General features: G+C 32.2%; 2 protein-coding genes across 2 annotated transcripts in view; both read left to right on the top strand.

The window, feature by feature from the left end:
- LOC114326086 (sodium channel protein Nach-like) overlaps positions 1-11,586 on the top strand; it is a 30,268-nt gene extending 18,682 nt beyond the window's left edge. Inside the window, exons 7-10 of the mRNA XM_028274308.2 lie at positions 5,236-5,477; positions 10,030-10,136; positions 11,258-11,406; positions 11,469-11,586. Coding sequence (XP_028130109.2) covers positions 5,236-5,477; positions 10,030-10,136; positions 11,258-11,406; positions 11,469-11,555 — 585 coding nt within the window. The 3' untranslated portion in view covers positions 11,556-11,586. The remainder of the gene's footprint in view (positions 1-5,235; positions 5,478-10,029; positions 10,137-11,257; positions 11,407-11,468) is intronic.
- Positions 11,587-13,960: 2,374 nt separating this feature from the next.
- Positions 13,961-14,745, top strand: LOC114326087 (TLC domain-containing protein 5-like). Its single transcript, XM_028274310.2, has one exon. It carries the CDS (start codon positions 14,021-14,023, stop codon positions 14,732-14,734), a length of 714 nt encoding a protein of 237 aa, XP_028130111.2. The 5' UTR covers positions 13,961-14,020; the 3' UTR covers positions 14,735-14,745.
- Positions 14,746-22,529: the final 7,784 nt, after the last annotated feature.

Below are 22,529 nucleotides of genomic sequence, written 5' to 3'. Positions count from 1 at the left end.
AAGGTTCCCACTCACCCCCACCTCTTATTTCCAAAGGTAGACCTAAACTTGTCAAATCAAATATGCGTAGAATTTTATGAAGAATACGACGATCGGATTTCCAGTGCCCCTTCATTAGGAAAATTTTGTAAAATTTAGATTTTTTAATTTTTGATATTCAATTACGCCCTCTAGCGGTGGTCCCACAATTATGAAAATAATTTCCAGGCTTTTCCTGAGGCAACTTTTGTTATAAAATTTTTTATTTCAAAGCTCTACTATAAACGGTTCCTGAGATATGGCCGAGAGCCATTCTTATTGGGACACCCGGTACACTGTACAGGGTTATTCACTATATTTTGAGCCCCCTGTCAACTGCTTTATTTACAGAATTAGAAAAAAATGTAAAATACAAAAGTTATTCGATTTTTAAAATATGATTTTTTGACATATACAAAGTACTAGTGACGTCATCCATCTGGGCGTGATGACGTAGTCGACTATTTTTTTAAATGAGAATAGGGGTCGTGTGCTAGCTCATTTGAAAGGAAATTCAATTCTCTATTCAGTAATATAAACATTAATATAATTATTTATACAGGGTGTCAAAAAAATGTTTTTTGAATTAAATTAATTGACACAAAAAGAAGAATGTATGTAATTTATTTAATTTAACATACCTCTTACTGCTGTTAGAAAACAGAAAAATAAATGTATTGCACAAGTAAACATTGATTTTTGCTTAAATTCAATGTTCAAACTGCCAAGAGGCAGATGGGTGGCAGCTTGAATATTGGATTTAAGTGAAAAGTAATGTTTATTTGTTCAATAAACAGTTATTTCTGTTTTCTGACAGCAGTAGAATGTAGTTTGAATTAAATAAATTACATACATTCTTCTTTTTGTGTCAATTAATTTAATCTAAAAAAAAATTTTTTACTTGTATAAATAATTATCTTAATGCTTATATTACTAAACAGAGAATTGAATTACCTTTCAAATGAGCTAGCACTCGACCCCTACTCCCATTTAAAAAAATAGTCGATTACGTCATCACGCCCAAATGGATGACGTCACTAGTATGATATATATGTCAAAAATTATGATTTAAAAATCGAATAACTTTTTCATTTTCCATTTTTTTCTAATTCTCTAAATAAAGCAGTTTACAGGGGGTCAAAATATAGTGAATAACCCTGTACATATATTTTGACATTCAAATGTACATAATAATTTATATCTTAATAACCTCATATTATGGTAGGGGAGCCCAAGCGGGGATTTTTGCAGTTACTCGAGCGCGTCAGATTATCATATGGGAAGAAACCTGGGACCCTGCAGATGTACATCTACCATATATTGGCTCTTAACACAGGGGAATTCGTTAAAACTCGAAATTGTCAGATTAAGATAAGGTAAGTTAAGTACATGCAAAAGAGTGTATATTTCAAAAATCTGACGATTTGAGCCGGGCGTAAGGAAATGGGTGACTCCCAAAGTTTCACAAGAAAAATGCGAATATATCGCGAAATGAATGACAGATTGAAAAACTAGAAAATAGGTGCACAATATTTTTTAAAAATCTATCGACTGATAGCAAACACGACTTTCCACGGAGAGGGGTAGGGGGTAAATTTAATATTTTAAATACGAATCCCGCGATATTTCGCGAAATGAACATCAGATCGAAAAAGTATAAAATACACTTAATCAATGTTTTTGAAAAATCTATCGAATGGTACCAAACACGACCCCCCACGGAGGTGAGGTGGGGGGTTACTTTAAAATCTTAAATATGATCCCCATTTTTATTGCAGATTTAGATTTCTTACGTAAAAATAAGTAACTTTTATTCGAAACATTTTTTCGAATTATGGATAGATGGCGTTATAATCGGAAAAAACGATTGTTGGAAATGGAAAATTAAATTAAAAAATGGCAAGCGCCCGCTAAAATGGAAAACTTTATTTAACTTTTTTTGGTTTTAGGACCTACTCTTCACAACCCAATAGGTCGCCATTACACTCGAGTGACTGCACATTTAGCATACTTTGCTCCCCTACCAGTCTCTGTAATACATTGGTCAAAAATAAAATCATAGAGATAGCAAAGCATACTTTAACTGCTCTTTATATAATATATTGTATCGGATGTTGAGTACGGAGTCTGGATTATAAATATCTTTTAATCACTAAAGTATATATAAAAATCAAAATAAGATTAATGGAAATTAAATTAATAAACATAAAATAAAATATAAATTGCTAATCATTCATTCAAAATAAAAATTGGACAAATAAATGGAATGCGCAGTGCAACCGTATCTAATACATGAAATAAGGAAATTAGCAGAAGAAAAAAATCTTGATATTACATAATATATGCATTCAGGAACCATACACAAAATTGAATAAAGTCCCACACATGCCTATAACTGCACAATGTGCGAGCGTAGGAGATAATCCTATGGCTGTAACCATAATTTTTAACAAAGATATGAAAATTCTATTACTAAGACAATACATTGGAAGTATTTCATACACTTTGGCAGAAATTTAACACAACCTTATATTCTTATTAACAAAACTTTCTTAGCAACATAAAATACCATAAAATTTCAAACTCCCATATTAAATTAGTTGTGAAACAAACTGTGTAATAAAAAAAAATTCAAAATGCAGAAATTCGACAAAAAAAACAGCAAAAAATTCAACAGGCTGACAGCCACAAAAGTAAACAAACCAGAAACGTCACAATGTAATTAAAATCTGAAAACATTCCTAAGCATTTTGACTCTTTTCTTTTTTTTTTTTTCTTCCTTATTGGCTTTGGATTACTTGATCCATTCAGCCACGATAGATAATAAATTACTGTTTGCTACAATATTCCAAATATAATACATTGCATTACATAATACATTAGGTACATGTGCGCACATATAATACTTATGCACGCACATACATACATACATACAGTAGAAGTGGAAACATTTAATTGACCAGTAGGTATACTCCTCATTCATGGCCCTAACCAACTTAAATTAATTTACAAATAATTAAATCGACAAAAAAAAAACTACATGCTAATACTAAATACTAATACTAAATGCTAATAAATATATGTTTTTTTTACACAGCGATAAGGCTTCAACCCGGATCAACCCCGCGGAGGTTTACACCCTCTTTGTGTTTTTAATTTTTTTTTCTCTTTTTTATTTTTTTATAATTTATTATACTTTTTTTTTATTTATTTAATTTTTTTTTTGAATAAGATTTAATTTTTTTTATACATTTTTTTTGTATACATATTTTTTTGTATAATTTTTTTTTTTTTTTTTAAATTTTTTCAATATAAACTTTTATACAATTCTATTCTTATTACCTCCCTGCAAAATCTACTTAATGAACTTTCACAGGGAGACAATATTACATAATAAGGATAAACATAAAAAAAACAATAATTATTGCTAAACACATTCAACCGGACTCATTCAGTGTAAGTTAAATTTTCCTCTTAGTCCTTTTTAAAAACTCCCAGGTGATTTGTTTAATTTTAGAATTTCTACGAGACAAATATAAAAGAGAAGCATTATTTTGTGGGAAAGGTATTTCTTCTTGAACCAGATTGTGCATCAAAAACTTAATTGCAAAATCATTATGTTTGCATCCAAACAACCAATGATTAATATCGTCAACATATCCATTGCAATCGCAAAGATCTGATTCGGATAGGTTAAATCTATAGAGGTATGACTTGATAGTGGCATGATTAAAGAGACATCTAATAAACATGGCATATATATTTCTATTGGGATAACTTCTGATAGCAAAAGGCTCAGTAGGTAAACTAGGATGAATTTTGGTGTAGAGATTGTTGCTTCGATTGCAGAAAGCGTGCCACTCAATATCCCAATTTTGTTTCAAACTTTTCTTGCGAGTAGCTGTTAGATCGCTTCTATTTAGCCAAGTTATTTCCGATCCTTTTAAGATTGCCTCTTTAGCAAAAAAATCTGCTTTTATGTTACCGGAAATACCAATATGTCCTTTTACCCAGACGAAAGTTACAGAAGTCTGTTTTTCCAGTAGCTTTAGTTGGTTTTCTAAAATTTTGACGACAAGGCTATTTTTATATAAATGTTTACGTTTGTTTTCTAGAGCTAAAAACGAAGATCTTAAATCTGACATAATTACAACTTGCTTGTTAGAAATTTTTTTGTTGACAGCCCATTCTAAAGCTTGATAAATCGCGAACATTTCTGCAGAGTATATGGAACATCGTTTATCTAACTTGAACATCAAGGATTCTTGGTGATCCGGAATATATACAGCACATCCAACTCCCAATCTTGATTTTGAACCATCCGTGAAAATCCTGCATGGATTATCAAGCTTGGCTATATGTTGCTGAAAGTAAACTGGATTCTCATTGTCAAAATTTGGGAACCAAACATTAACATTGGCATAAGATATATTAAAACTCGATTTAAAGAAAGTTAATTCACCTGGACTGTTTAGGTGCTGAGAAACGTTCGAGTATGCCACTGCTAAAATAGGAGAATTCCTGTTGTGCCACCATTTGTCGACAAGATTAGAAACAGAGATGTCACATATTTTTTGTAGTAGTTCAGTTTGGTTGTAAGATTGGCATTTAAGAATAAATTTTTCAGCCAAAAATAGTCGTCTTAAATGTAAAGGAGGCTCCATGGATTCAGCTAAAAGATTCTCTATAGGCGTAGACTTGAGCGCACCTAGAACTAACCGCAGAGCCTTATATTAAATGCGATCTAGTTTTTTAAGGCGACTGTTTGTGGCAGATCCATATAGAATGCTTCCATAGTCGAGAATGGATCTGGTATATGCACGATAAAACATTAAATTAATTTTAGGGTCAGCACCCCATCGATAGCGATTAACTACTTTAAGAATATTTAAACTTTTCTCACATTTTATTAAGCACTTATTAATGTGTTCATCCCATGTTAACTTGGTGTCCAATGTAATACCAAGATAAGTGTAGTGCTTATGAACCGGTATACTTAGGTTGTTAATCATAATGCTGGTCATAACTTTTCTTTCTCTTTTCAATATACTGAGACTAGAGCGTTCATAAAAATAACATGTGTTTTTACTTAATAACAGGCGGTAGCTGGTTTGCCTTTAGTTTCATGCGTGGAAGAGAATGATGCTAGATAAAAATTATGTGCAAAAAAAGAATCCTGAAATCAAGTGTATCGAACCTAACCTATAATATTTTCAGATCGACGATACCTATTCTTATACAGGCTGTACTACTGAATGTCGCATGAATAATGCTATGAAACTTTGTTCTTGTATTCCATTCTTCTATACAATAGTTAATAAAAACTACAGACACTGCAGATTTGATGAAATTAGTTGTATTAATGAACATTTGGAAGAGATCAAATCTGTGGATAAATGCAATTGTCATTTAGGATGTCTGCATACGGTTTATGAAATTGAAAAACTGGACACTTTGATGTAAGTATATTAAACAAAACATTTAGTCCAGAAAGCCACTGCGCACCCGCTAGGAAAAATATTCCGATTAGGATTTTTTGCACAATCTTACTCAAAAAGGACCTCTTTTATCAAATTTGCATGTTGCCAGGTGCAAAAGTTAGTCAAAAATTTTTTAAACGTTTTTTATTTTGTTGTTTTCCTAAAATTATTTTTTTTGCATCGAACAAAGTTTTTTAGTTTTTTTTATTGAAATTAAAAAAATTGCGAAATCGGCAATTTTTAACCTTCAAAAACTATGTGAAAATCTGAAAATGTCAATGTTGCCAAAGTCGATAGATATTTTTTAAACATCGATTGACGAAATCCCGAAGAGTTTTTTGCGATACAGTATCGGAACCCCTTTGTTTTTTAATTGCTAATCAAGCGGGCGCGACACTATTTTCAACCGTGTTACATGTATGTAATATGCGTAAATATATGTGCGGAAAAAATTCTGATTCATTTTTTTTTTACCATCTTGCTTGAAAAGGTCTCCTGACAAACAAATTTTCCGTACAAACAAAAGGTAACAAATTTTCATGTTGCCAGGATCAAAAAGGCAGTCAAAATTTTTTAAAAACGTTTTTTTTTGTTTTTTTCTAAAACTATTTTTTTTGCATCGTACAATTTTTTAAGGTTTTTTGGATCATGACAAATAGAAAATATCTTAAGTGACTTTTCTTTAGTTTAGCGAGATATAAGCGATTGAAAATTTAAAAATTGCTCAATCGGCCATTTTTAACCCTCAAAAACTATGTGAAAAACCGAAAATTTCAATGTTACCAAGGTACGTAGATATTCTATGAGCATCGATTGATGAAATCCCGAAGAGCTTTTTGCAATACAATATCGAAAATCCCTTTGTTTTTTAATTGCTAACCAAGCGGGAGCGATACTATTTTCAAGCGTTGCATGTAAATGTAATCGGAAAATATTTGAAATTAAAAAAATTGTTTTAAAAATTTTTGACCCATTTTTGACTCTGGCAACATCCAAATTTGTTAATAGGGGGAACCATTTTAAGCAATATGGTAAAAAAAATTGAATCGGAATATTTTTCAGCACATATATTTACGCATATTACATATACATGCAACGGTTGAAAATAGTGTCGCGCCCGCTTGATTAGCAATTAAAGAACAAAGGGGTTTTCGATATTGTATTGCAAAAAACTCTTCGGGATTTCATCAATCGATGTTTAAAGAATATTTACCTACCTTGGCAACACTGAAATTTTTAGTTTTTCGCATAGTTTATGAGGGTTAAAAATGACCGATTTCGCAATTTTTTAAATTTTATTCGCGTATATGTCAAAAACTATCAACTTTAGAGAAAAGTCAGAAAGAACCTTTTCTGTTTGGAATGATCCAAAAAACCTAAAAAAACTTTTTCGATGTAAAAAAAATAATTTTAGGAAAAAAAACAAAAAAAAAACGTTTAAAAATTTTTTGACCCACTTTTGGACCTGGCAACATGCAAATTTGCTAAAAGGGGTCCTTTTTATGTAAGATTGTGCAAAAAATGCGAATCAGAATATTTTTCCTAGCGGATGCGCAGTGGCTTTCTGGACTAATTAGCAAATCCAGATTAAAAAAATTTGAAAATATCACAAGGAAAAATTCCTGTACTGGCTGTATACCATAAATCACAAAAAATAAAAACCTTATCTTGTAAAATGTATATTTAAAAGCCCTAAAAAGGGCTGTATCACATTGCCTTTACCCGTACATTTTGGTGGCTTAAAGCATGTAAGCCTGTGATAACACTGATTATGGAACATTGATTCGAAAACGTTTTGTTGTGACACAGCCCTTTTTAGGGATTTTAAATATACCTTTTACAAGATAAGGTTTTTATTTTATAAAATTTTGCTTCATTTTCACATTTTTTCTTCCTTTTCTTCTTCGGTTTTTTTCCCAATATGAATTCGCCGTTTTCATCCTCTATATCACTCTATTTTTCCCAGCTATCTTCTATGAGATTTCTATCTAATATACCATTTCTTTTGTACGTTTTCCGTCTTGTAGCAGGTCTTCACCTCCATCTTCTTCACGGCGGGTCCCAGTCCAATATTCTTTTCGGCCACCTCATCATCATCATTCTCTTTGCCTTATCCCTATGCAGGGTCGGCTTCCCTAATTGCATTTCTCCACGCAATTCTATCTTGGGTCATATCAATGTTAATCCCCTTTACCAACATGTCCTGCCTTATCGTCTTCCCCCCAGGTCTTCTTTGGTCTTCCTCTCCTACTCCTTCCAGGAATCTACACTTCAGCTATTCTTCGTATTGGGTGATTAACGTCTCGACGTTAAACATGACCAAACCATCTCATTTTGGCATCAATTGGTGCCACACCTAGACTTCCCCTAATATACTCATTTCTAATTTTATCCTCCTTTGTCACTCCACTAATCCATCTAAGCATTCTCATTTCCGCCACATGCATTCGTTGTTCCTCTTTCTTCTTCACTGTCCAACATTCAGTTCCGTACATCATAGCTGGTCTTATGGCTGTTTTATAGAATTTTCCCTTCAGCTTCATTGGAATTTTTCTTTCACACAACACACCACTCGCTTCTTTCCACTTCATCCATCCAGCCCTAATTCTACTGCATGCATTTCCATCTATTTCTCCATTACTCTGTAATACCGATCCTAGGTACTTAAAACTATTGCTTTTCACAATCATTTCACCATCCAAAGATACCATTTTATTTGTAATAACTCCATCTTTAAATGAACATTCCAAATTCGTTGTTTTTGTCTTACTAAGTTTTAAACCTTTTTCCTCCAGAGCTTGTCTCCACTATTCCAGTTTTTGTTCTAAGTCTCTTTCACTATTTCCTATTAACACTACATCATCAGGATACATTAGGCACCATGTAATGCTACCTGTAGTTTCGCTGGTATCTGTTCCAACACTAATGAGAATAAATAAGGACTAAGCACCGAGCCTTGGTGCAATCCTACTTTCACCTGAAATTTATCAGTTGCTCCCACACCTGTCCTAACACTAGTCGTTACTCCCTCATACATATCTCTCACAATCTTTACATATTCGCCAGGGACTCCTTTCTTATTGAGTGCCCACCACAGAATCTCTCGAGGAACTCTATCATATGCTTTCTTAAGATCAATGAATACCATATGAGCGTTGGTCTCTACATTCCTGCATTTTTCCATCAGTTGCCTTACAATGAAAATTGCATCTGTTGTTGATCTGCCCTGCATAAAGCCAAATTGATTCTCGGATATTTCGGTTTCTTCACGTATCCGTCTATCAATTACTCTCTCCCATATTTTCATGGTGTGACTAAGTAGTTTTATAGCCCTGTAGTTTGTACATTGTTGTATGTCTCCCTTGTTTTTGTAGACAGGAACTAATATACTGCTTCTCCATTGGTCTGGCATTTGTCCAACTTCCATAATTCTATTAAATAAACCTGCTAGCCAACTTATTCCTGTCTCTCCCAATGCTCTCCATACCTCTCCAGGAATGTCATCTGGTCCGACTGCTTTTCCTTTTTTTTTTTTTGAAGCGCTTGAGCCACTTCCCTGTTTGTTATTCTGGTAATCATTGCTGTTACTGTCTCCGTTAACTCCACAGGCTGTCTGTCAAATTCTTCATTTAATAAACTGTCAAAATACTTTCTCCATCTCTTTTTGACATGTGCTCTGATATTATATGACCGTACTACTGAAGAGCTGGTTCTCTTTTCCAACTTTTTTGTGATGGACTATTCTACTTTCTAAAAAAGGGGTAGTTCCCTGGATTGGCTGTATACCTTATAGTTAAACAAACTGGAACATGAAGTAAAAACCACTTCTATGTAAAAGGTATATTTACTAAAAATTTTTAGAATCCCAATGGATTCAATAAAATGAGTTCATCAGAACGTTTTCAAACCTATCGATCCATCATCAGTGATTTGAATACTTGCAAAATAGCCCCAGAACCAAACAATGGTTGTGATTATAAATAAATCTACATTATGTTGAAATAAATTTAAAATGGCTAAACGCCGATGTTAAAGGATTAAACCTCTGGGAACATGGTGAAACTCTACCCGAGGACCCAATCAACCATCTTCGGTCAACGATGACTACTATGGCGTTTAGCCATTTTAAATTTATTTCAACATAATGTAGATTTATTTATAATCACAACCATTGTTTGGTTCTGGGGCTATTTTGCAAGTATTCAAATCACTGATGATGGACCGATAGGTTTGAAAACGTTCTGATGAACTCATTTTATTGAATCCATTGGGATTCTAAAAATTTTTAGTAAATATACCTTTTACATAGAAGTGGTTTTTACTTCATGTTCCAGTTTGTTTATTCTACTTTCATTCTGTTCCATATTTGCTCTGTTCTTATTCTGTCCTCTCTGATAGAATTGATATTGTCATTAGTTTCTTTAACTCTCACAAGTTTATACTTGTTCTTTTGACCTTTTTTAGTATAACCTTGATCACAAACACTACAGGATTATGATTTATTTATCTCAACTTTTGTAAAAACTTTTAGGCCAGACGAAGAAGGGGAAGGCAACTCAAAACTAGAGAATAAATTTGTATCTTGGCCAATGGTGCGCTACAAAAGAGAAGTTCTTTTCGGCTGGGTAGATCTATTAGGTAGATTATTGTCGTTGTATAAAAATATAATATGCCAATCTAATAGAGGTGAACATTATTGGAGAAACAAATTATCATGATTCAGAAGATCTACTCCTTTTTGTGAGGAATTTTTTTTTTTTGTAAGAGATAAATGAATTTTTATTTTATTATTCCTAATTCTGTTATCTTCTTCGTTTAATAGCGTTCTGTACAGGATTTATATTAGCATCCAAAAAATAAGAGTAATCCATATCGATTTAATTTTTAAAAGTCTCAAACAAATATTATTTACATGAACTGTTTACATTACGTAAATGGGTGACATTGCTTCTGCAATGTAGGCCACTGGTTTTGAAAACAACGGAGTCAGCAATTATGTACTATTAGTAATTCACGGTCACATTCAAGTATGAAATCATAACAAACAATTGGGATTTATTTATAGATACGTAGAAAGTAAAGAAAGAGATTATTCATTATTCAGAAACAGACGTGGTTAGAGTAGAGACATTATCCATCCCGACACCAACTAGTTACTGTCGTACATAGTGTTCTAAATAAATATATTTCGGTAATTAGTGTTTCAACTAAATCAACCCCATCATCGGGAGTAACAACCCCCGTACCAAGATAGTTCTTTATAGAATACTCATTTCTTCCTTTTTATAACATCCATCGGGACCCGTTATTATAAACATTCAGTTGGCAGGCTATTGCAGTCCAAGACAGATCTAATTATTATTTCGTGTAGGGACATATGATGTTTCCGGACAGTTAGATCCATGTTTATCGACTTTACATCGTTTAATTTAATACTTCTAAGTATGTAGTCTACAATTTAAACCAAACCATGGTTTGGATTTGCCGTTATTAGTGCAAGTACTTCAAAGTTAACTGAAGATGGACTGATAAGTCCGAAAACGTTTTTCCTAAACAACTATTGTAGTTCATTTCCATTTGGATTTTTAATTGAATTTTTAATTAAATACTTATACCAATTACAACAGAAGTTTTTTGCTTTGATGTTAAAGTTTTTTAGTAATTAATTGTTTCTCTATTATAATTTACCCTCTCTAGTTTGGCACTTTATATACGTAAAAATCTAGTACCAATAAATTAATATTTAATTATTTGTATAGTGTCTTTTGGGGGTATAGCAGGATTGTTTTTGGGATTTAGTCTTCTCTCTGCAGTGGAAATTCTGTATTATTTCTCCATAAGAGTTTACTGTACCACAAGGCAAAAGAGAAAGACGGCATCTGAAGATAAGTTTAAAAAGTACAATGAGGTAAAAAACATTTGAATTATTATTATTTATGTATTTTTTATTTAAATACATACTTGTTTCAGAAATTTCTGGTTCCTGTTCCAGTGTATTATAACCAGAGAAGATTATCTGACCTAGTGCTTTCCAGAATGACAAATGATAACAACTAAATTTGTTAAAGAACTTTGGGACACAAATATTCGTATATGTGTTTAAATATAATAAATATTTTAGAAGTACAATATAAAAAATAGGTTTTTTTATTTATGTGATTATATTAAGGCGATTTTGATTTTTAAATTTGTCAAAAAGTACTTGCCTCATTTTCATTTGGATAAAGCTCTAGTTTCGTATTTTTGGAAACAATAAAGCAGATTTTTTTATCAACATTATCTCAAGAGAGTGAGAATAAGTTGAAGTTTGAAGCTCCAGTTTGTTTCTTAAACTTGTTGCCAGTCGGCAATAGTCACTCGAGCCCTGTGAGCTCTCGTATCTATTACCAGGCAACAAGTTATCAAAAAATTGTCGCATTATTTTCCTATTTATTCTTACTGTAGTGTGATATTCGAAAGATTATCTTTTAATACTCACATATAAAATTCATTATACTCAGTATAATAATAATCTGACTGGACAGAATTAAACACGTGATGAAAAATATTATCTACTACACGATTGCAAATTAAACTCATTAAAAATAATCTCGGGAATATTTTTTTCAGGAAAGGCATGCCTGATGGTTAAAGAAGCTGGAGAAAAAGTCGGCGGAAGTTGGCCTTAAAATCTACACTAATAAGACAGTAAAGATGAGAATAGGAATAAGTAAACATGGCAAACTACACAGGGTCGCCCAGACTAAGTTATCCAGGCTATATCTCATAAACGAATAAAGATTTTCGAACAGGACAAAAACTGGTCTATTCCATTTGTAATACACTTTCATACGGCATAGAAAAAATCATCCCCTAAATATTCATCCCTTAGTTACAACCCCTAACTTTAATTTTTTTTATAGCACCCTATATATTTCTTTATAGTTTTGGATGTGATCTTCTATCGTCTATTTAACAGATTTTTTAAATATAAAATAGGTTTGTAAATAATCAAGAAAATATCAGTTTATTTTTTATTTTTATTATGTGTTCCAGACTAATTTATCCAGGCCACATAACAGTATAAAGAGGGACAGTAGAACTATTCTCCGAAAAATTGGAAGGAAAATCTTTCAACGCGCATGGCGACCGCGGAAGGTTCCCAGTCGCTAGACTACCACTCTTGCATTGCTAGTCGCGTAGAAACGTACGGGTTTTAACAGGGAAAACCGCATCCCCCACTGGTGATTTACCAATTGCGTACTGTCGGTATTACTTCTTGAGATCAAAGTGCCGACATAGAAGAGGTTTTACTGTCCCTCTTTATACTGTGTCCAGGTTATATCTCTTAAACGAATAGAGATTTTTGAATCGGACAAAAACTGATATATTCCATTTGTCATACACTTTAATATGGATTAGAAAAAAATCATCCCTTAAGTATTCATCCCTTAGTTGCAACCCATAACTTTAATTTTTATTAACTATCACATAATTAACAAAAATAAAAAATAAACTGATATTTTGTTGATTATTTACAAACCGATTTTATTTTTAAAAAATCTGTTGAATAGACGATAGACGACCACATTCAAAATTATAAAAAATGTACAGGGTGCTATAAAAAAAAATAAAGTTAAGGGTTGTAACTAAGGGATGAATATTTAGGGGATGATTTTTTATGCACCATATTAAAGTGTATTACAAATGGAATATATTAATTTTTGTCCCATTCGAAAATCTCTATTCGTTTAAGAGATATAGCCTGGATAAATTATTCTGGGATACATAACAGAAATAAAAAAATAAACTGATATTTTCTTGATTATTTACTAACCGATTTTATTTTTAAAGAATCTGTTGAATAGAAGATAAAATACCACATCGAAAACTATAAAAAAATGTACAGGGTGATATTAAAAAAATTAAAGTTAGGGGTTGTAACTAAGGGATAAATATTAAGGGGATGATTTTTTCTACGCCATATTAAAGTGTATTACAAATGGAATAGACCTGTTTTTGTCACATTCGAAAATCTGTATTCGTTTAAGAGATATAGCCCGGATAAATTAGTGTGTGGGACACCCTGTATATCAGTCAAGAAGAAATAAAACAAGTTAAAGATCTCGGCGTCTAGCCAGCTTTTTAGAGCAGCTGTAAACAGAATACAGTCATGATGATTGCGAAGGTAATGGTCTAAATAAAAATAATTATTTTTTTTACTTCCGATATAGTTTCGAAACCTTTCTAATGTTTCTTTTTTTTTTTGAGGAATTTAATATTGTGGTGGGTTGTTTTGGTTCTTCTTTCCTTTAAATTTAATGCCGTAAAAATTGTTTTCTTCACATTTTTTTCACTTTTTCGATGTTTACCATTTTTTAAGTTGTAAACCTATAATTTTATATCTACAGTGCCGTCTATGGAATATGATGAAAAATCTTGACCTTGTCACAGACCTTGTTATCATAATTATTGACGTTTAGTTGTCAGTGTCTACAATCAAATATAACCACTAAATTCAAGTTAATTTAATAATTGTTCTAATGTTGGAAAGATTCCTATTTAGAGATGGATATTTAGATTTCGAAACACCTGTAGCAGTAGCATTCTTTGCAGGACTATGTCGGTTTCTATATTTACTAGTGAGCAAAATAATACCAACTAAATCGCCGGAATACCATTGCAGAGTCATAAGTTTCATCCATGGATTCATAACTGCGTTCGTTGGTATAAACCAGTGCTTCCTCGTGGACAACCCATTCTACCACCCCTACTGGCGCACCACCTACACTCAATCCATTCTGTTAGCCTTCAGTGCTGGATATTTCATCCACGATTTGATATGGATGTTGGAGCACACGAGGGATGAGAGGGTGTTCATAGCACATCACTTCTACAGTGCATTTACTTTGGTACGAATCCTTTTCAAAGGTACTTCCGGAGCTCAAGCTAGTTGTTCTTTAGGAATATTGGAAATAACGAATCCTTTTTTACAAATGAGGTGGTTTCTGAGCTCGGAAGGCAAGGATGATACAGCGTTGTTCACGTCCATAGAAATAATGTTTTTTTCTGTGTTTCTCGTTATAAGAATTATGGTAGGGGGTTATTTACTGAAGATCGTGTTGACGCATCCTCAAAATGATTGGGAGTTTAAATTTATGTCTTTATCAATGTATATTTTATCATGGGTGTTTTTTGTTAACATTCTTCAATACATATTTGGTAAATTCAAGGATCCTAATAAAGATAACACGTAAAAAGAGTACAATTTATTTTTTATTTCTCTGAAGTATGATATAAAGGGTGAGTCTCTGAAAGATGAATGGCCTTGAAAAGATTATTACATAGCAGGAAGTAAATAGACCGGAAAAATACTATGTGAATTTTATAAAACACAGTAAACAGTTGGTTTCCGTAACGGGTTTGGAACGAGAGAGGCACTGTTTGGAATGGACGTACTTTCACTCTAAAACTCAGACTCAGACTCTCAAAGATGTCGAGATATATCTGTGTAGACATATACTGTTGTTTTTTTGATTTCCAAAAAGCATTTGATCGTGTTAAGCACTCTATATTGATCGAAGCTCTAAGAGACATTGGCTTGGACGGCAGAGATGTTCGAATAATTGCTTTATATTGGAATCAAACATCAGCTTTAGTAGATGGTGTGAAATCACAGGCTCTTAATATTAAAAGAGGAGTACGGCAGGGATGCCTCTTGTCACCCCTGCTTTTCAACGTTTACTCCGAAAGAATTTTCAGAAAAGCACTTTCTGAAAAACATGAAGGAATACTTGTGAACGGTGAAGTCATCAATAATTTGCGATATGCGGACGATACAGTACTCCTAGCTTCTAGTCAAGAAGATCTGCAAACACTGCTTGATAGTGTCGTTGAGAGTTGTAGGAAGGCAGGTCTGGATCTGAACATACGGAAAACCAAAATACTCGTAATAAGTAAACAACAGCATATAAAACCGTCTATATATGTAAATAATACCAAACTTGAGCAAGTTGATAAAATCGTTTACCTTGGACAGCAATTAAATTGTAACGCAGAAAATCACGGCGAAATTAGATCTAGAATAGAGCAGGCTAGAGCCGCTTTTAGAAGGATGTCCAAGGTGTTATGTAACAGAGATCTAAAATTGGCATTGAGGATCCGCCTACTTCGCTGCTACGTGTTCTCGGTCTTACTTTATGGTGTCGAGTCCTAGACTGTGAATAAAATCGATCTAAATCGCCTTGAGGCTTTCTAAATGTGGTACCTACTATAGAAGAATTTTAAGTTTCCTGGGTGGAGAAGATTCGAAACTCCACAATACTAGAATAAGTAATTGACATTTTTTTATAAATTTAAAAAAAAATTTCGACCCGGGCAGATATTATTTCAGATTTTTTATGTCATTCTAAACAAAAAAGGTCTTTTGTAATTTTTCTCTAAAATTGATCATTTTCTAGTTATAAACAATTTCTTCTTCTTCTTCTGCTTCTTTTATATAGAGAGTACTGCCTGTTTTTCTTCAACGGTGCCTTTCATTCTGCCCCTAAGTTGCCATTCCATCTTTTCCTTGGGCGTCCTATACTTCTTCTGCCTAACGGTGACTTGTACACATACTATTCTTACTATCCTTGATTCAGACATCCTGCTTATGTGCTCATTCCACTCTTCTTTTCTGTTCTTTACCCAGGTATTTATATTGGCTACCCTACATATGCGTCTGATTTCCTCACTTCTTACCCTATCCTGTAGTCCTTTTCCAGCAATCCTTCTTAAGATCTTCATTTCGTTGGTTTCCAGATGTCTTCTTGTTTTTAAAACTGAAATAAACAATTTAAAACTGAAAAAAGAACGAAAGATGACGATTTTCAAGGCTCAAAAACATAAGTATAAAATATTATTTTTGAAATTACGAAGTACCTAAATTCAAGTTCAAACCTTATTCTATCAGTTCTTGATCATTCTTTTGGACTTATTTCATTCTGAAACATTGTTTTTTAGTCGTTAATGCCCGTCTCCCCATAAGAAACCTTTCTCATTAACAATTAAAAAAATATGTTTAATAGCCACTTTACACTATGCAAGTAATTGCGAAATTTATTGCACAAGTTCTTGCAGCAAGAACTTCTGCAATAAGTTGCAACTAGCTTTCTGCAATAAAGTGATTACACGGTGCAAGTTTATTGCATAAACTGACATGAAATGGACAGAAACTTTGACATACCATTTTTAGGTTATGTTGTTTTTATAAATTAAAAATGTAATTTTTGAGTAGAGTTATCAGATATATTATCAGATATATAGAGTTATCAGATATATTATATAAAAATGTTAGATTATAATTTGAGAAAATTATAATATGTATTATGTATAAAAAAATCAATTAATACCTAATTCAAGTAGGGGAGATATGCCTGAGACGGCATACTTTTTTTTAAATGTTTTGTAATCGATAACCGATAGAGTTAGACATGTAATAAAAATCAAAGTCAGTACTAGGACCATTTATTTTACATAAATATAATATTATTTTTTAACAACCTACATATTGTAGTTTTTTTCTGAAAAAATAAATTGTAAAGTATTACATGTGCCATCTCACCCACATACATATGGGTAAGATGGCATACCCTTGAAATAAAGGCACTAATCTCGACATAAGTCACAAATAATTTTTTTGTAGTCTTGGGTACACCGGCACATTCGGAATATGACCACTTGCCACAAATTTGGTATATTAGTCAGGTTTCTCGAGAACGAGATAATGAAAAGAGGCCATTACAAAAAATGCAAGCAGCATCTTCCTTGTCACTTGTCTCAACATCGACGGAATCGATTTTATCGGTTCGAATTCCTCTTAAAACGACCCATAACTGTAACGATAAACTTCAATCATATAACAAAATTAATGCAGTGTAAAAACGCATAAGGGTGAGATGGCCTACCTATGCCATCTAATCCACATGCTTACTATGCCATCTCAGGCAACATTGCAATCATACCTTTTTTTTAACCTAATTTTTCTTAAGCATATTTTTAAGATATAAATCGATACAGACGTGATAGGCATAAGGTAAAAGAACATCACAAAATTTAAAAACTTAACTCAGGTGTAAAGACTCGCGAATTATAATGTGATATAAAAAAAGTCAATAAATATTTTGTCCTACTTAATTAACATTCCAAAGGCTACTGCTGTCAAAATAAAACTAACATGCATAAGTTCAACAATGTTTACAAATTTTAACTTGAGGAACTGAAAACTGTCACATTAGGCACCAAATTTGGAATAGTTTTCGAAAAACGCGTGATATGCCATCTCAGCCAGTATGCCGTCTCAGGCCCTACATATACCTATAATACATTATTCATTTACAGAAGGAAAAAAGTTGTTAAATACAAAAGAAATAAAAATAGAATATAGTTTCTTTAATCCCTATGTTGCATAATTAAAGTTATCCGCCAGAATACTGTTATCTGTGAATTGAAGTCTGAGATTGGTAAAAAGTACCTCTAGTTTTGTCAAAAATTGTTTAGTTTGAAATTTAGTATGACAGAATGTCAAAACAAACAGTGTAGCCTTAAAAGTTACTAAAAATATAACCAAATTGCAGAAAAAATTGCATGAAATATAGGACATGTTCTATTTAGCTGCAACTTCTTGCAGCAAGAAATTGCTGCAAGAAGTGCAGCTTTTCTGTGCAATTCGCGTATGACACGATGCAATTTCTACTGCTGCAAGAAATTGTGCAATTAATTGCGCAATTAGTTGCATCGTGTAAAGTGGCTATTAGAATAAAACATGGCTAAAATTCTTATCGAGACCTCATAGAAAAAGGTTTGGACTTGAATTTATGTACTCGATGATTACAAAAATCATATTTTTTACTTGTGTTTTTGAGCCTTGGAAATTGTCATCTTTCGTTCTTTTTTCAGTTTTAAATTGTTTATAACTCTAAAACGATCAACTTTAGAGAAAAATTACAAAAGACCTTTTTTGTTTAGAATGATCCAAAAAATCTGAAATAATATCTACGCGGGACGAAATTTTTTTTAAATTCATAAAAAAATGTCGTTTTTTAATTATTAATTAATTATAGTTGGAATAAGATTAGTTCGGGCAAACCTTGTTTCTTGTAATTATTAAAATGCTAAATTACATATCCAATAATTTTCATCCATTAAACAGATTGGTGCAATTCGACCTACTATAACGATCACGTTACTATAAAATAATACGATCCATGCGTTCTGTGTCTGTAAACAGTGACGGTTTAAGGCATCATGGGGCCCTAGGCGGCCATAAGAAGTAGGCCCCTTTATAGCGACCATTTACTTAAAACAAATTTACAGTTATTTATATTGTTTTGGGAAGTAGTTACTCCAAAAATAAATTACGACAATGTAAAAAAGATTATTTTTCTTTTTTTTTACATTTCGCAACAATTGCTCATTAATAGTCCATAGCTAATATCCCAAAGAAAAAAAGGGATATTGTGTCGATATGTGATTTTGCCCTGGGTATGAGTACCACCCTTTCGGGGGTGAAAAAATATACATTCAAAATAAGTGCGGAAATGGATAAACTGATTAATTCTAAGTAACTTTTGTTCTATCAAGATTTTTCACTAAATCAATACTTTTTGAGTTATTTGCGAGTAAATATGTTCATTTTTCAACACAAAAAAACACGTTTTTAGACGGTTTTTCGCAACTAACTCTAAAATTAAGTATTTTATCGAAAAAATATTCTTAGAAAAAATATAGCGTATACAAAATTTTAAAAATTGGTGTATGTATGAAGTATGTAGACCCGGTATAAGCAGAACTGGAGCTAATGAAAAGTAGATTCTTATTCGACAAATTCCAAATCAAATATTTCAACGTAAATAACCAAAAAATGAAGCACTTTTCGGTGAAAAATCATCACAACTTTTTTAATTGTTAAAAAAGTTTTATTTTTGTTTTTTTTTTAAACAAGTTTCATGTATCAAAATTAAGCAAGTAAAGCTTAAAATAATGTTGATTCCTTTTTTTGGCAAAAAATCTTGAAAATTTATGAAAATCTTGAAAAAACTTATAATTATTTATATTATTATTTATACGTATTATTACGTATATTATTTATATGATCTGTAAGTTTCACCGGTTCACAGTGCTTATATTTGAAAACATAGGGATTTAAAGTAAAACAAATTTTTTGAAATTTTGAAAAAAATATATTTTTTTTCAAAATAACTTAAAAATTATTAGTGGTACCAAAAATCTTAAAGAGTAAAAAAATGTAGGTTTTGCTTTTCTTAATATTTTAGATTACTGAAAATAGTTTCTATCCTTGTGGGATCGGTACTCACCGGAGGGACCGCAGACGTTCGGATAAAATTAGCGTCTCTTTGCAAAAACAATGACGACGTTGCTAAGTAACAAGACATTTACTCAACACACACACTACCAATTACACTAGGTACCTGATTGAAAAAATCCACTGTACCATGCCAATGGCCATTAGTTGCCGAGGCATTAAGCCAAATAAAAAAAATTGCATACACTCGTGATTAGTGACTTGTTCAAGCCCTTTCTACTACAGCCCTTCTATAAATAAGCACTTTATACCGATAAAACTCACAGAGCATATAAACAATACATAAGTAAAGTAGCTTGTGAAGCGGTAAGGATTAATTTCATTTGGGATGCTAATTAGGGTGTTATTTTCACCAGTTTTTTTTACCCAAAAAATGGGATCAACTTTATTCTGAGCGTATCTTGCTAACTTTTTATGTTAGAATTTTTTTTTTTAAATCAAGAATAATGCTTTTCCATGTTTTCCATGAAGTTTTCCATGAAAAGTGCTTCATTTTTTTTATTATTTCACGTTGAAATATTCGATTTGGAATTTGACGAATAAGAATCTACTTTTCATTAGCTGCAACTCTGCTTCTACTGGGTCTATAGACTGCACACATACACCATTTTTTTCAATTTTTTAAAAGCTATATTTTTGCTAAGAATATTTTTTCGATAAAATACTTACTTTTTGAGTTATTTGTGAAAAACCGCCTAAAACGTGTTATTTTTTGTTGAAAAATGAAGATATTCAAGTATATTCAAATGGGAAATAAGCCACAATTTTACCTAAAAATGATTTTATTAACGTTTCGACGCCCAAGTCGGGTGTCGTTGTCAAAATACAAAATAATGTTATTTTGACATTATTTTGTATTATTATTTATTATTAACATTATTTATTATAATATAAATTATAATTAACATTACATTACATTATTTTGTATTTTGACAACGACACCCGACTTGGGCGTCGAAACGTTAATAAAATCATTTTTAGGTAAAATTGTGGCTTATTTCCCATTTGAATATACTTGATTATAAAAATGCCACAAGAAAATAGCTTCAGAACAACATGAAGATATTCACTTGCAAATAACTCGAAATGTATTGACTTGATGATGAAAAAACTTTATTGAACAAAAGTTTATCCACCTCCGGACGTATTTTGACGGTATATTTTTTCACCACCGAGAAGGGGGGGACTCAATCGTAGAGCAAAAACACACATTAGCACAATATCACTTTTTTCTTTGACATGTTAGCTATGCTTATATCAAATTTCATGTCAATCCAAACTCTTGTTTCAAATCCAAAGGTTCTTTAAAATCCGGAGGTTTTGCCATATTTTACCGTGAGTGAATGGACTATAAGGCCCATTGGAAGGTAGAAATTTAAAAAAATAACGTACCATACCAAAATAATTACCAGCTTCTAAGCAAAATTTGCTTGCAAAATTGATTACCAAATTGAGGGAATGATTAGAACATGGAATAAAAAAATACCTTTGAAGATAACTGGTTAATTTTGTCTTGAAGTCGGTTGTATTTTCCTGATATTTGACAGAAGACAAAGCAAAAAACTGAGTTTTGTTTTTGTTTTTTTGTCTCAGTTAGCCCTATTTGATTTTTTTAACATTTTAAACTTTTTTTTTAAATACTGCTTAAATAATTCAATATTAATTAATGCATTTGTATGGGATGCGGGCCCCATCAAGGGGCCCTAGGCGGCCTCCTAGTCCGCCTAATGGTTAATCCGGCACTGTCTGTAAATCGTGCGTTCCATGGGTTATTTTGTTTACTGTGCAGGACGGTGATCGTTACATGAACGGTTTCTCGTTGTGTTGGAACAAACCTTTAAGAATACAAAAAGAAAATGAGATGTTAGCCACAATAACAGCCAAAATTGAAAACTCGGTCTCGACATGACGAACCGTGACAGCATATGGACTGCTGCTACTAATTTTACAGAGAAAAGTAAAGGGAAACGTGAAACAACCACAAATATTTTTAAATCAGCAGTGTGCAAAGTACAGATTGTCATTATGGTCGCCAACATCTGAAACGGATGAGCACTACAAGAAGAAGAAGAAATATGGTCTTAATGGTGAGTCTGCGATTGATATAACAGAAAAATGTCGTTTAGAATATCTTGATAAGCTATTATTTGGCAGGAAGTAAACAAACCACCCAAACCAAAGAAGAAAAAAAAAGAATGTGTGTGTACTTTGTACGCACGTAAGAAGTTATACTTCTTATATAATTTAAAAGAAATAAATATACTTAACAGGTTATTTGTATTTTATTTAAATATTAAACTAAATTTCTTACCTACCCCTTTTAAAATTTTTTTATTAAAACAATACCAAAAATAAAAAAGAATATGGATCGTCCGGGATTTGAACCGCTCTACCACTGAGCTATTTCCCTTTGCTTTGACAGGTTACAAGATTTCTCATTTACTAAAAACACTAATATATCCCTTTAATGACTTATTTGCGCTGACAGCGCTGATACATACATATATCTTGAAAGATTAGCAACGAACTAGATACTGTCTGAGTGCGCATGCGCCCGGCTTTTATAAAATTTCCCTCTAGATCGTAAAGAAGTATAACTTCAAAAAAAGTGGCAAGAATAGGATACAAAAAATTAGTAGTAGACGACAGGGAATGAAGATGGGATGAAAAGAAGGAGCACCTGTACGAAA

The sequence above is a fragment of the Diabrotica virgifera genome, chromosome 9, assembly GCF_917563875.1.
Source record: "Diabrotica virgifera virgifera chromosome 9, PGI_DIABVI_V3a".
Lineage (NCBI taxonomy): Eukaryota > Metazoa > Arthropoda > Insecta > Coleoptera > Chrysomelidae > Diabrotica > Diabrotica virgifera.
Note: the sequence above shows the minus strand (reverse complement) of the source record. Positions and strands in the feature narration are given on the sequence as shown.